The sequence below is a fragment of the Bolinopsis microptera genome, chromosome 2 (assembly GCF_026151205.1).
Source record: "Bolinopsis microptera isolate Bmic1 chromosome 2, MBARI_Bmic_1.0, whole genome shotgun sequence".
Lineage (NCBI taxonomy): Eukaryota > Metazoa > Ctenophora > Tentaculata > Lobata > Bolinopsidae > Bolinopsis > Bolinopsis microptera.
The window spans coordinates 12,512,961-12,528,236 of NC_087073.1; the positions used below are offsets into that span (position 1 = coordinate 12,512,961).

Sequence of the window (15,276 nt, forward strand, 5' to 3'; positions counted from 1 at the left end):
GTGAAAAAATTTTTTTTATTTTTTCAACCCCCCATTTTTGGCTTTTGAACCGAGTAAAAAAAGGGGCTTTATATTTTTTAAATTTTAAAAAAAAAAAACGGGGGAAAAAAGCAACAGCTTACTAAAAAAAAACAAATGGCTAGAGGTAAACGGGATTAGCTTTGAGTTTTTAAAAAAGGCCCCTTGCAAAAATGGAATTTAACATCCCCCCGTAAAAGTCGATCCCCCAAGCCCCAGTTTTTTTAACCCCCCACTTCTCCCAAAGCCCTTTTCCTTTATGTTTCCCCCCCCTCCCCCCCCCCTTTTTTAAATTAAAAAAAAAAATTCGTTGGGGTCCAACGAGCGGTAATTTCACGGATAAAATGTCCCCAAAACGGGGGAAACAATTTTCAAAAATTGTTTCCCCCGAAAAAAAAACCCTCCCCCCCCATTGGAAAAAACGGGAACACACTAAAAGTTTTTTTCGCGAAAACCCAAAAACTTCGTAAAAATTATTTGCGCAGAATTTTTTTTTTAGCCAGTCCCCCCTTTTATTTTTAAAATGTCCCCCCCAGGCTGTAGAATGGGTTTTTCCCTATTAAAACTGGAACTTTCTGTAGGAATGCAGTTTTTTTGGCTGTCCCCAAAAAAGAAATTTTTTAGTGGCCCCCCTTTTTGGGGGGTTTTGGGGGGCCCCGAAAAACACATTAAATAGTAAAACCCCTTTCCCCCCAATGAATCCCTGGTAAAAAACCTTCTAATTTTTTCTTTCCCAAACCTTTTTTGAAAACCCAAATGGGGGAGGGGTCCCCCCCATAAAAGAAAAAATTTTTTTGTTTTAAAGGGGGAAAAGAAAAAGATTGGAATGGGGGAAAAATAAAAACTAAACTAACTGATTTGGGGAAAACAAAAAAAACACTATTGTAAAAATTCTTTACCCCCTTTTTTTTTACTTTTGGGCCCCAACCCCATGTTTTTTTTTTTTTGTAAATTTTTTTTCTTGGGCAAAAATCCCCCAAAAAAAAATGTGGGAAAAACAACCAAAACCCACCCCACCTAAAAAAGTAAAAAAATTTAAAAACAAAAAAAACGGAATAATAAGGAAATAAAAATGAAAAATAAGGCAAAATAAAACCCCTGGAAAATTTTAGTGGAAAAACGTTTTTCATTTTTTCGAAGAAATTTTGGGGCCCCAAATTTTTCCCCGGGGCCCCCCCCCCAAAAAAAGGGAACAAATTTTCTTCCCAAATTTTTTTCCCGGGCTCAAAAAAAATTTTGGGGCTTCCCCCTAAAAAGGCCAAAAAAAAAAATTTTTTTGGGAAAACTAAAAGGGATTTTTTTAAAAAAAGCCCATACTTTTCCAAAATTTTTCATTAAAAAATTTAAAAGATCTATAAAAAAATTTGGTAAGGGGCTTACAAAAGACAACTTTGGAAAAAGAAAAATTTGAAGTCCAGAAAAACTTTTTAAATTAAAATTTTTTGTCAATACGAATTTATTTTTCTCAACGGGTTTCCCCCCCCTTTTTTAAAAACCAAAAACCGTAAACCCCGCCCCAAAGGACCTAACCCTTTAAAAAAACCCCTAACCCCCCAAAAATTTCCCCCCTTTTAATTTGCTAAATCTTTTTTTCCCCTTTTAATTTCGGTAACCCCCCGACACAAAAACCCTTTGGCGACATGGAAAAAGAAAAAGTCCCCCGGGGGATGTTTGAAAAAAAAAAAAAATTTATCCCCAATTTTAAATGTGTCCCCCCCAACGGCCCCGTATTACTAATTTACTTTGAAAAAATCACCATTACCCCAAAACTGGAATTTTTAAAACCTTTTTTCACTTTTAACTAAAAATGGGAACCAACCCCGGTAACCATCCTCCTCGCCATCTACTTCATCTAGAGTCTAAAAGGCTAGAGTTTGAACAAAAACCCTGGTTTAAATTTTTCACACGTTTCCAAAAATCCCTTTAAAAATCGGTATTTTTGACATCTCACCCGTGCTTGTGGGGCCCCCCCTCGTTTTTTCAGGCGGAACGTGACAACTCGAGGTTTGGTGCACCCACCACACTCTCCGATGTCTCTGAGACAACCGAAAAACTTCAGACAGCAGGAGTCTCACAGAAAGCGTCCTAATGGCAGTCTCGGAGCTAAAATCACCGAGTTTATGACAGTGTTGCTGAGGGGATATCAGACACGCTCTCCAGATCCTTTAACAGTGCTAAACTGTTCTTTAAGACATGCTTTTGGTCGAGTGGCTCTAACAGAACTAGAGGTTAAACGTGTTATACTTATAGTTATTGGACTTGATATACTTTTTTTTTTCGAAATCAGGATGGTTTTGGAAAAAATTGAATATTTGGTCGAAAAAATAACCGATATCCCGCGATAAATCAAGAAACTATTTTATTCGAATACTTCGGATATTGTTCCGTGCAGAATCAAGAATGCAGACGAGCAATTGTTACCGTTATTATTTTAGATTTAGACGTGAAATTAACAGTTTCAAATGTAAAATTAATTATTTATTTGATTTGATTTCGGATTGTTTTAGTCATATCCAGTACTTTATATTTTGTTCATACAAAAATGAATATTCTAAAGTCCTCTTGCTGTATGTATCAAGGTGATCAAGAGGGTCCTGAGAAATCAGTGAGAGATGAACAAATGATACCACGGTTAAATTGCAATAAACTAAAACTTGTATTAACAATCAAACAATCAAACGTTTAAAGATCATATGAAAAGAAACCACTTACATTATCAAAATAAAGTATATCATAGCAAAACTAAGTAATCGGCTTTCATTATAGCCCATACTCATAGTAGTCTTTATCTCTCAACATAAAGCCGGATCTTGTCTTCGTATTTGGTTAGCTCTCTTTTTTTATAAGTATACTGATAAACGTGACGTTTAACCCGTGCATGCTGTTATCGTAACTATGCTCAAAGAACTATGTATTATTGAACGGTGTTCCAGTCAAAATATCTGTGTGGACGCACCCTTTGTGGTCTGTTCATACTGCGTGAAAGAAAATCAAAAATGTTCATTCTTAGTCACTATTCACTAATATAAGAACCCCAGTTTATAGTTCAGATTCCTGACTTTGACCTGATGCATGATGGATGGGAAAGATATATGATATATCTTGACAGTTCTCAACACACCAAGTACCATTTTCAATATTAATAGTACGGATCACGATGAGGCGCAGCCGAGTTATTAAAACACGGTGTGTACCAAGAGAAGAACACATATCATGATTCATTGATCATCAAAATCAAAAAGCAGGTGACCAAATCAGCTGCTGTTATCACGAGGAATACTTCGTTTGTCTTTTGGCTGTTTCTTGTCTCACGTCGTGATCCTCATTTAAGGTAAGGATCTATCTGCTATCTCGTGGCATTTACCAGTAGTACTAGTAATACCACGAGATGGCCGCCACAGCGTGGAGCAAGCTGTTTCTAGAAGCTAGAACATAGAACAAACAGTTAAAACTAAGATGCAATGCAAAGAAATATGTTGAACGGGGCTACAAACTCAAAAACAAGCTTAGTGCTTAACATGTCAAATGCTGATAAAAAATCATCGACGTCTTCCATCTGGCAAAATAATTATTAACTGGTGATACTGATACTCGTAAAATATTACGTAAAATAAGAGTACAACTCTTTACTGTAAAGAGTACAACTCTGAATTTACTGTGCGGCGCTCAGCCTGTCATTTGTCATTCCGTTAAATCTTTATTTTATGAACATTATACTGGGCACTGGGGTCCCATTGTAGGTTTACAACCTACCAGGACGCACGCCGAGTTGGACTCGTCGACGCGGTCCTGTATAATATATGGAACAACTACTTTACGAGTATCACCCGTTAAGGGTCCCAGGCAACTCTGAATTAGTAATTATTTGTTATTACTATTAGAAACGGCTTTAAAACAAAATGTCAACTTAACCGCAAAAATAATGCCATGCAATTATATACGCTAATATCTAACTGCGTATAATTGATAATGTAATTACTTACACTATTAATTGCACGAGGCGCATCAGAGTGTACCCAGCAATCCTTACTGGCTAGCGATATTACTACAGGGTGATCGCCTTTTCACAGCATGTTGAACTCCTCGCGCGCTCGCTAGTTCATTGCATTTGCACGCTCCAAATATTCCAAGAATGCAATTGTACCGCGTACCACGTGATACGATTCAGCCAATCAGAGAACAACAATCTGCAAAGTTAAAGCTACGCAGTTTTATAAGGCCTAAAATATGACTTTTCGCGATAATTCAAAATCTACGTTGTTTTCAATTTCCCCCTGGGGGGAAACGTTATTTTTGCGAAACGAACATTTTGCAAAAAACCGGAAGACGCTATCTCGTTTACTTTCAAAGTTAGGCTCCAGCCAGTAAGGTTTCATGGGTATATTTATACAATAATCGCACGAGGCGACGCTATAAATTATAGTTTATAATCGCACTGGTTTTATAAAAAAATAGTTGGTGCGATTATAAACTAATTCAAATTGCACTGATTATAACATTTGCATCAGAAACGTAGAGTTATACGCAAATCTAACTGCATGTATAATGCAATTAAATTACACCAGTTATTGCACTCGGCTGCGCCTCTTGGAGGACTTCGCCGCTTCGACGCGCCGCGCAAACTAGCATTCTTGCTTCGCATCGTCGTCGATCGTTGCTCTGCTTCGCAAAGCAACGATCTAGACGGATAGACATCGTCAATCAACTGCGCCTCGTGCAATTAATAGTGTACATGTAATCACATTATATTATTATACGCATTGAGATTAGCGTATATAAATACATATATCGATATTTAATTATTAATACATTGAAAAAAGAAATTTGATCTTACTGGGCGGCGCGCTACTGGGCGGCGCTTTGACGGATGTAACTCGTCTAAATTTCTTCGAAGTAGCGCGCGCCGCTTTCTTCTCGAAATGGCAAGTGCTAAGAAATAGCGCACGCCGGGCTAAACCATTAACAATGGTCAAGGCTGCGCGATCAACTTATGATTCCGCCGAATCTCTATTCGGCGTATAAATATAATAGCCTGGGGTCCCAGGTTGCTCTATCCAGAGCCCTTGCGCTTATTGCAGTAGCTCGCGCCCACCTCACACCCGCAGCACGCAGTGGCGCGAAAGCAGATGGTTAGGTGAATGTCCCAGGTAAAGTGGCGTTTAGCCTGTCATCCCGCTGAACCTCTATTTTATGTTTTTGACTTCACCTAACCATGTGCTTTCGAGCCACTGCGGGCGCGCTTGTTTCCCAAGTCAAGAGAGGCGGGCGCGCGCTACTGCGGGCGCGCGCTACTGCAAGCTGCAAGCGCAAAGGCTCTGGATAGAGCAATTTGGCGAAACATTTTTTTTTAGTGAAACAAATTTTCTTTCAAACTTCGTGAATCGAGATCAAGCTTTTGCAGAATCAATATAATATGCACTTATTGCTTATACGAATCAACAACAAAATAAAAACATGTTCAAAATAAAAACATGATCAAAATAAAAACGCTTGAAATTGATTCACGATGTCAATCCTTTGCAGCTCGGTGAGGCCCAGTGGTGCATTTCGCCGATCCACCGAAGGTAGATGTGGTTGTGAAAAGAATTATTGTGGTTGCGAGAAGAATTATTTGATGCATATACTGCATCGCGCTACAACGCATGAAATAAAAACGCTACTGTCTTATTTCTCTATAAAAAGCATAATTTAAATTTTTTTTTTGTTAGTATGCCTTGAAAGTGATTTTAAACGATTCCCCGTTCAATTTTGGTAGACACACGTCAGCTAAGTGCTAAATAAAGCAAGTTTTACAACTATTGCATACGAATTAAATTAAATTTACCTGGTAACAGCAACTCCCCAGCGTTATGTTATTTATTTGTGCAGTTGAGAGTATGAGGGATATTGTAGGTTTACAACCTACCAGGACGCGCGCCGAGTTGGACTCGTCGACAGTCCTGGAATATATGGAACAGATATTTTACGAGTATCAACCGTTAAGAGGGATATAAAGGGTTGTGTCGGGAGACACCATTGTAATTTATTAAAAACTCTTAAAAATGACTTATCAGATAGAGACATTAAACTTATAAATACAAGAGATGCTTGGTGCTCTGAGAGTCTTGATGAGTCAGTTAAGATGTACAATAGTATTCTATTGGAAATTATGGACAAGCATTGTCCTGTGATCGATAAATGTGGGAACTCCAACAATGAAAACTTTCAAATCAAGACAATCAACAGAATTAAATAAACATAATAATTTATGAAAAGTACATTACTGCTCATATATCACTTAAATGTAATGGGACGGTTATAACGGGTTAAATGTTAAAGGACCAGTTAACTGAAAAATTTGTAGTCTCCAATTTGGCTACGATTTAAATCAGCTGTGACAAACTGGTAAAGAATCGTATCGCCGAAAGAACCAATTCTCTAGCGTACGTGTAACGCGTGTTATTGCAATAATAAGCTGTGGCGTCGTGACGTCATAAAGTCCCTCAGTGCGCGCTTGCATAGCGTAATACATTGCAAATGTTTATCATCGTCAATAAAACACGTGTAACTCACTCAAATTTTAGAATTATGACTATTACCCTAGTTCTCCAAAATCCTTATAGTTTTGGCTATCATCCTAACTAAAGGAATAGCTGATTGTATGTACAGTGCTCACGTCATGATTTTAAACAGTGACATAATTTCTTGAACAGTGGCGGGTGAATGTACGGTTAGAAAGTTTCTGCTATTACAACTTATGTCATATAATGTGATAATTTTGGATTGTTTTCATTGCTTAATTACACAAGCAGGGAGACTGTACCGATTATTTTTCCCCAGTCCATGAAACTCTAACGAATTTAGAAAGAATCTAGATAAGTAGGAGTTTGTTCAATTCCGAGAGCAATTATATTTATATCATAGCGGAATTTCTAACTTGATTCCACATGTGTCAGCCAGTACAGGAGACAAGAAGTCTGGCTACTTTACGGCCGTTCCTCTGGGACCATTAGTAGAAGTAGCTTCTATCAGAACAGTGCAGTGGGAACAGAATTACCAAATAGTAATACTGATTGGTGTGTACGGTGTGCGGTGTGTTTTGAATTAGACTTACGGCTTACCTAGTTGTTATCCTAATTGCATTATCATCGGTACATAACATAAATAAACTACTGGTAAGTTTAAATACCAAGTGCAAACGTGTTCAGTCAATCGACCCACTGAACAACTATAGAATTTCCAAGACCCTATTATTCTCTGGCCATATATTACGGCACGATCGATTGTTAGATGGCTAAACGACCAATGTTAATCTATACAATTCTAAAACTATGAGCTAGCACTTTAATCTAAAAATACACTTTTTATATTAATCCTGATTTTTACATTTCACGTAAAACATTGTCGCCACAGGTTGATCATGGACACTAACAGCTTAATTTGAGATAAATGACTGATGAGTTTCTCTAAAGTTAACTCTAAAGTTGTGTAGTCCAGTCATTTATGGACATTTATGGAAATGAACCTGCAAATGTTCAAATACTCACGAAACTTTGCACAGACCTTCCTGAAGGTATGAATAAACGATTTTCGTTTGGAGACATTTTTTGACCGTGGAGAAAACCCAGGAGGGCCACGCCCATATTGACCCAATAACTTAACCGACCCCTTGCTTCTGAAGGTCGTAGAGACTTCTAAATAAGCTTAAACCAAGCGGCATATGCATGTTTATATAGGAGTTACTGAGCAACACATGGCCTAAAATCCTTACTTTTCGAGAAATTTGCCAAAAACCATTTTGGGCGTGGTGCTGAGCCCATTTTCGATAGGATCGTGATAGAGTCTTTAGACAGGGTGCAAAAGAACCGCAATTAGCATATTAATATATGACTTACGAACAAACATATGCCTTAAAGTGCTTACTTTTTCAGTTATTGGCGAGAAACTGATTTTCGGTTCCAGAAATCATGCTAAAATATGGGCATCTCGTAAATTGGGCTATGAAGCCCCTACAGATTTTTGAATGAGTGCAAATTGTGCAGAATGGCCATGTTTATATACAACTTATGAAGCAACATGTACCCTAAAATACTTACTTTTCGAGTTATTTGGGGGAGAAACATTGTATTATGTCCATTTTCTACCTGTAAAATACAGTCTCACGAGCTACTCTGTGCGCGCAAGGGACTTTATGACGTCATCGCCAAAATAATACAAACGCTAATTACACGCGTTAGAGAGCAGTTAGAGATTTAGGAATGTCGACTCGTTGCTTAGTTTGCTATTTGTCACATTCTGTCAAAATATGAGGATAATTCATATGACAAATTTTACACTGCAATCATAGTCGACGATAACTAAGTATCTTCTAATTCTTTTAAATCTGAGGCATATATAATTGATGTATCGAAAGAATTTTCCCTTTTTTACCACCTTACCATTTTGATTGATTTTGCACATGACTGACATGTTTTAACTGGAGAAAGGGTTCGCACAGTGGTAGTTTTATAAACCACTTTTAATTTATTGACCTATTATACCTAGTGGTAGTTTTATAGACCACATTTAATTTATTTACTTATTATACTTAGTATTTATTTTTGGTGACTGTATCACCCAGTTTTTTCATTTGATAATTGTACATTTTATTGACGACCGCGACACATTGACTGAATGTTATTTTATATTCTAATTTATATTCTAGATATTTTATTTATTTTTCAACAGACGACAACTTCCTGTTTTTTCTTCTATATTAGTTACTCATATCTCTTTTACAGACTTTTTTACAAGGACATTGACAGATGATACTCACATTAGGCATTCATTATTGCATCTAAATTATTTCACTTGCATTAGGTTTAGAAATTTATTCTCTGGTTAACAGATTTCAAATGTTTAATTAATTTGTAGTATGACAGTAAGGTATTTAAGAAGTTATTTAATTTTGCTTGGGCTATTATATTGACTATTGAGGTTTAATGATGATATGGAATTTGAATTCTATATAAATTTACACTATGTGGTTGGGGCATTTTGCATAGTAAATATGGTTACTACTCCTATATATCATATTATTTGATTGGTATTCGATTTCTGATTATTTCTCTAGGAATATGATTATTATATCTCAATTTGGCTTTAGGTAGGGTGCCCCGCTAAAAGAACTGGATTCTTCCAGGAAGCATCCCGTGCACAGACCTTGGTCTACATATATATTAAATTATTAACCATTCATTCTGTATGTGCACGAAAATTTATTTCAATCAATCAAAACTTTTTTTTCAGTTAACTGGTCCTTTAATAATAAATTATTTTAGATTTAATAATAATAATGACCTACTGTAAGTGTGACCCAACACTTACCTTTTCTCGACCTTGATCAGAAAAACCATTCCTCATGATCATCATACCTCAACAGTCAACACAAGCCAATGCTTGATGATTTTTTTCCATGACGAAAAATATTTGCAATTCCTCAAAATTAACTCCGATTTGACAAGCTATTTATAATATCAAATTATGCTACAAAGATTATTTTTTCACTGGAATCAGTTTATAAAGTTCTTCCAAATGTTGAGCAAAACAACACCAAAATTCAGAAATATTTTTGAAGAGCCAAACCCTACTGTAGTCCATCTTTTGATCAAGAGTCTTGTCATAGTAACCAGCTAGGGATCCAATTATTTCCGGGTTGCATATCATTTTATTGAACATAAGCATCATCTCTTGGGGATCAACTGCACGTTTTCTTCTTTTCAGGTCTTCAACTAATGTAAAATCTATTTCTTTTGAGGACTTTGGCACACGCACACCTCGTTTCTGCCTAAGTCCTGTCGTGCAATAGTTGGGGGATTCCGGACAATATGTTGCTATGCTTGATAAAAACAATTCCACATTTTTTCCCTCGAGTAAAATGTTTACAGCATTCAATATACCCTTCAACAACATACTGGAGGTTTGACCTTTGAGAGTGTATCGAATGTACAAAAGACCTTCCCGAAAATTCCATATGTTATTTGAGCCACATAAATTTTCAAACAACATAGAGGACATATTTTCTTCCAAGCAGGTTCCTGTATCTGCCTTGTTCAATTTCTGAACACTCGAAACTATTTTTGCAGCTGCACCAATAGCTGCTTCAATCATTTTATCTCTGTAATCCCCTGGAAAGTCCCTAGTTTGAGCACAGATAATGTAGTGTGCCATAATAACAGATCCCTTCAATAGAGTATTATCGTCATGTGTTGATAAGCCAAGGGGCCAATAAGGATCACCAGTGCAGAGATAGGCTTCCAGGATTTTAGCAGGTATTTCTGCGTCGAATGAGGCTCTGAAACAAAATAATAATTGATGCGCTTCTCTTCAATGATGTGATTATTCTTGTAATTTTACCATTAAAATTGAGGCTCTGATTAGATCTCACAAACTGACACTAGAAAACCTCAAAATGATCAATTCTCCAAAGTTGATTGAAACAAACAGATCAGACTTGAATTTCAATGTATAATATTTAAAGTGGACATTGATTAAATTGTTAGCTATTAAATATTTGATAATAATCTCATTAACCAACCGTGAGTGCGGCAAAATTAAGCTGATGATCATCCAAGTTGTGGCACTTGTAAGTCCCATGATTGATGGCTGCTAAACATCGACCATACTAGGCTGTGTGGCGTGCATATGAAAACTAAAAATGCGATAATCTTAGAACTACAGCTGTACAAATTGATCTAAGATCTGAAAACGAGTTTATTAAATTCTATATCTATAATTTACACTTACAGCTGCAATTTTTGCCTATACTAGCACCTGGATAGTGCTAATGAGGTAGTCTACTTTGACTTTTCTTTCTTTTTTTTAAGGGGGGACCCCCAACCCATGTAGCTGAAACACCCCACAGCAAGTAGACCAAAGTGGCTCTTGCTAGTGAAAAGTGTATCAACTACCCGCCGAGGCGGTGGGTTGAGAGTCTACTTTGACTTCAAAAGAAATTTAAAATAAAGGAGAAAAACATGATGCACACTTCACAGATGGTCAGTCTTGAAATAACTGCCAACCTTTGAATTGATACCTAGAGTCTTTTTTCGTAATAGTTTTTGTTTTGCCGATTGCCATCTGGTGTCCGTTAACGCAACATTGAACAGCTACAGTATCATAGTTCCTTGACCCAATCACATTTATTGTGCCAGGCTACCGGTTTAAAGCTAGAGCAATTGACGTAAAAAGTGACACGTTACCGACAATATTCTGATCGTCAGTACTTCCGGCTCGATCGGTTTGTTTAACCATAATAGACTTGTTTAGCCAATTGATTGTAAACTGCGAATTCTAAATAACCATTATATAAGAGGGAGCGAAGGGACAGGGACAAAGGACTGGGAATTAGTAAGTGTCCAGCACTGGTCCAATAACAACAGCTATTTTAGGAAAGTCACTTTCTTGTAATTCCAAAGCTCTCAGAGGTTGGAACAAAGGGCTTACTAGTTCACAGCCAGAGCTATTGCCGAATTCACAACTTTTGAAGAATTCACGAAATTTGGTTGTCAAATATGTCAAATATCAGCTCATCCAGGTACAGTAAAAATGAGCAACATCTGCCATGTGTTGTTAAGTGAAAATAGCAGAGCTAAATCATTTACTCAATCAGTGAACTTCTAAGGGTGTCTGCCAAGAACATCCAATAACTTCAAAATATTAATCAGATATTACCAGCTCCATAGCCTACTAGTGTGCCGCTATGATTTATCATCCAATAAGTTATTAATTTTCCATAATTTATATTTACAATTTTTGTAGACCTGTAGTTACCTGAGTCGTACTTAGTTGCACCTGCACTGTCTGGCATTGACTTGGTAATTTTCTAGGGGCCGCCAGTTTGAGGTACTGTGCTAAAGCGACCAGGATGACCATCTTGCACAAATCGAGCTAATTAACTTAATTTTTGGGGGAAAAGGAGAGGCTCAGTATATAATCAAGGTACCCAATATAGAGAGGCTCGGTATATAGTATAGAGGTTTGACTGTAATATATATAGACTAGCATCGTACGGTGCTTTGTTCTAAAATTATAAATCTAACACTAAATAGGATGAGCAGTGTTTTGTGGCGTCATTTTAAGACAAATAGGACTCTATAAGTCTGTGGACCCGCTCATTCGAAACGAAAGGAGCTTTGTTCGGGAAACTAAAATTTTCATATAATTTGATGCTTCAAGTTTTGATATGCAATACAAATAATCCTGTACTGTTTTACTGGAGGGGGTTCTTGAAACAGATACGATATTTAGTTTCAGAATCTTTTGACGACGATTAACACATGTTTATTGAAAGCTTCTACAAGTTAAATCATCGTATCTCTTATATGTTTTTAACCCAACTCCACTCAGTTTTAAATAACATGTGTTAAATGTAAAATAACATATTATGTTAATCTAATCCAGCTTATATTTAAATGTCATATTCAGGCAGCATTCTAAGGCAGCATACTATAGCATACATATAATTTTAATTTTTATGTTAAATCAATTTCTGTTGATTAAAATCTTCTCATTACAAAGAAGGTCGTTTCATTGCCCAAGAGCTGTCGAAATCCAAAATAAGATATTCTTACTCCGACCTCATTACATCTTACATCCTTTTTAATGCAGATTTTAGTGTGAATGTGTTTTAATGTGAATGTGTTACGCCAAAGATTTTAAAGATATGCCGTCTTACGCCGTTGTTACGACGACAACTAAGTTGCCGATTGCTGCAACGATGAAAGGACCTGGCCCTGCCAAATACGGACTACCTTCTTGTTTAGGTTTGTGAGACGAGTAATTTATTATCACTGTAGCTGTTCATGAATATATCACAGAAAATATAAACTGTTGTTCACTCCTAACAAATTATTATTAATTTTGCATAAATTAAATTGAGCAATAATCCAATGATCCTAACTTCAGGTCACCCTGGACATGATATCAGAAAGTCCAAATCACCAGCCTTCTCGTTTGGGCGGCGATTAAAGACCGTAACCAGCAGTGACAGTCCGGGGCCCGCCTATATGTTTCCTGCTCGCATGACGCGTCAGGGTGGGGACGGTGCTCCTGCGTACAGTTTACATGGCAGACCCAAAATGGCCAAACCTCTAGCTACTCCTGCACCAGGTTTCCGTAGAAAATTATACATGCTCTAGTATAGGGACTAGGCTGTTTATTGCTGTGCTGTGATTATACAGTGTTTCATTACATACAGCAACGTTCTCATTTACATATATATTGTATATCATTGCTTTTCTAGCTTATTTCGAATTGAACCTTTTTTGCTTTCTCAAATGATTTAGATCAATTAGTTTGATAAACTGCCTGAAAATCTGATAACATTTATAAGATTTAGAAAACTGATCATTGTGGTCCGTATTACATGTATAAGTGTTCATGTTTTCTAGAAATACTGGGAATATTTCTGTGCATACCAGCTAACTAATATGATTGTTTTCTGCAGCTGGCAAGAGGATTTTGATAATGTGTCTCTATATTATGGATTACTTGCTTGCTGGAATTGCATCTTCAGGGCACACGAGATAGCATGCTCCGTTTAGAACATCTGGCGTAAATAAACGTACTATATTATGTCAATGTGCTTAAGGAATACGGTCATGGCCTATGAAAGCCGAAAAGCTGTTGTTATTCATTGTGATCACTGATCACTTTCATGATCTTTTGCATATAAGCTTGAGTATAAGCTGCACTCGAAAAAAATAAATATGCAATGGCCAATGTTCATCATTATTCATTATGTTTTTCAATTTTCATGCAAAATCATAATTAAATAAGTAAATATTATAAATTCCAATGTGACCTGACAAAAGCTCCAAATATTGCCAGTGATGGAAAAGTTTATCACATTTGTCCAATATTCGACAGGTCACATGTGAAGCTACTTGTCCAGAATATAAATTCTAGAATAGAAGTTCTAGAATAGAAGTTCTAGAATAGAAGTTCTAGAATAGAAGTTCTAGAATAGAAGTTCTAGAATAGAAGTTCTAGAATAAAAGAATAGGGGCTTCGAAATCGGCCGCTAATATGATGACCACACGTCACCATAGTTTTTTGTAAAATTTCCATTTATGAGGGCGGGGTCTGAAAATAACAAAATCTTGCTGTCGTTATGTGTAAAAGTCCATTAAATAACAGTGGTTCTCATCAGTCACCATGTTTCAGGGCATTATAGACCGGAACGGAGACGTAACAGTGCTTCTGGATACTCCTTCGGAATGAGGACTAAAACCTTCACCCACGATAGCACGCCCTCTCCCAGTGCTTACACTATACCATCGTATGTTGGTAGTGGAGGTAAGTTATTTTGGTATTCCAGTTGAATGTTCTGGTCTGAGTGGGTAGAACTATATTGTAAGATTAATTAAAGGTTAATTGTCTATTTTTTTGGTTGCAATTAACATACTGTTTGTAGGTTGAAAACGATAAATATTTTAAAGCTCCTGAAATAAACAATAAATCTGTTGTATTATTCAATTATATGTTTCCAGAGCGTTCCTCCAGAGCAGTTTGTAAGTTATTAGTGCCTGTGATGTGTTAAGTGAAGCCACTATTGTTCGCTTTACGAACGTATTGGTTTGCGGTATAATAACTTGCACAATCACTCATTTTCTCGTGATTATTAAGACTGGTTTTAATGCTGCCCAACTATAATGAATTGTTTGCATGTGCACAATTTGATGATAAGATGATAACTCCACATTTTAAACAGAGCTTAACCACAGTTCATATTTTAACAGCAATCTGTCGTGAACAGTCTGTACAGTGTACATTAGATAGCAAACAGGAAACTATTATTGAAGACTGTCGTGATGTTATAGGCTTTTAAAGTACTTATTGTGGCCTATATGCAAGGGATCGTTAAGTGATAAAGCAATGATATGAGCAAGCAGATCTCAAATTTGTTATAGAGTTGGATGTAAGATTATAATATGCATGTGCAAGTGTTTGTGTAAAGGTCACTTTTCACAAGTGTGTCATTTTAAATGGTTATGTTCTTGAGATGGGGCTAGTTTAATAACTTTATTAAAATCCCTGGCAGATCTCCAAATCATCTCCATGTCATTTTGTAATGAAGACGTGAGCCGTGGAATTTAAGGGTTTTCGTATTGGTAGTGCCGCTCCGTAAATCTAGTGCGACACGTATACTCTTTGTTTCGAAGTCCCGACAAAAAAAACACCCTCTGTCGCACTACAGTAAAGTTGTCGGGCCCCCAGGAGGTTTTTGTAAAAAAAATA

The 15,276-nt window shown here is 36.7% G+C and overlaps 1 protein-coding gene across 1 annotated transcript; it reads left to right on the forward strand.

Moving 5' to 3' along the window:
• The first annotated feature begins 12,617 nt into the window (after positions 1 to 12,617).
• Positions 12,618 to 14,578, forward strand: LOC134826801 (ciliary microtubule associated protein 1A-like). The gene is made up of 4 exons (XM_063839299.1): positions 12,618 to 12,800; positions 12,943 to 13,146; positions 14,203 to 14,334; positions 14,529 to 14,578. Exons 1-4 carry the CDS (start codon positions 12,674 to 12,676, stop codon positions 14,576 to 14,578), a joined length of 513 nt encoding a protein of 170 aa, XP_063695369.1. The 5' UTR covers positions 12,618 to 12,673.
• Positions 14,579 to 15,276: the final 698 nt, after the last annotated feature.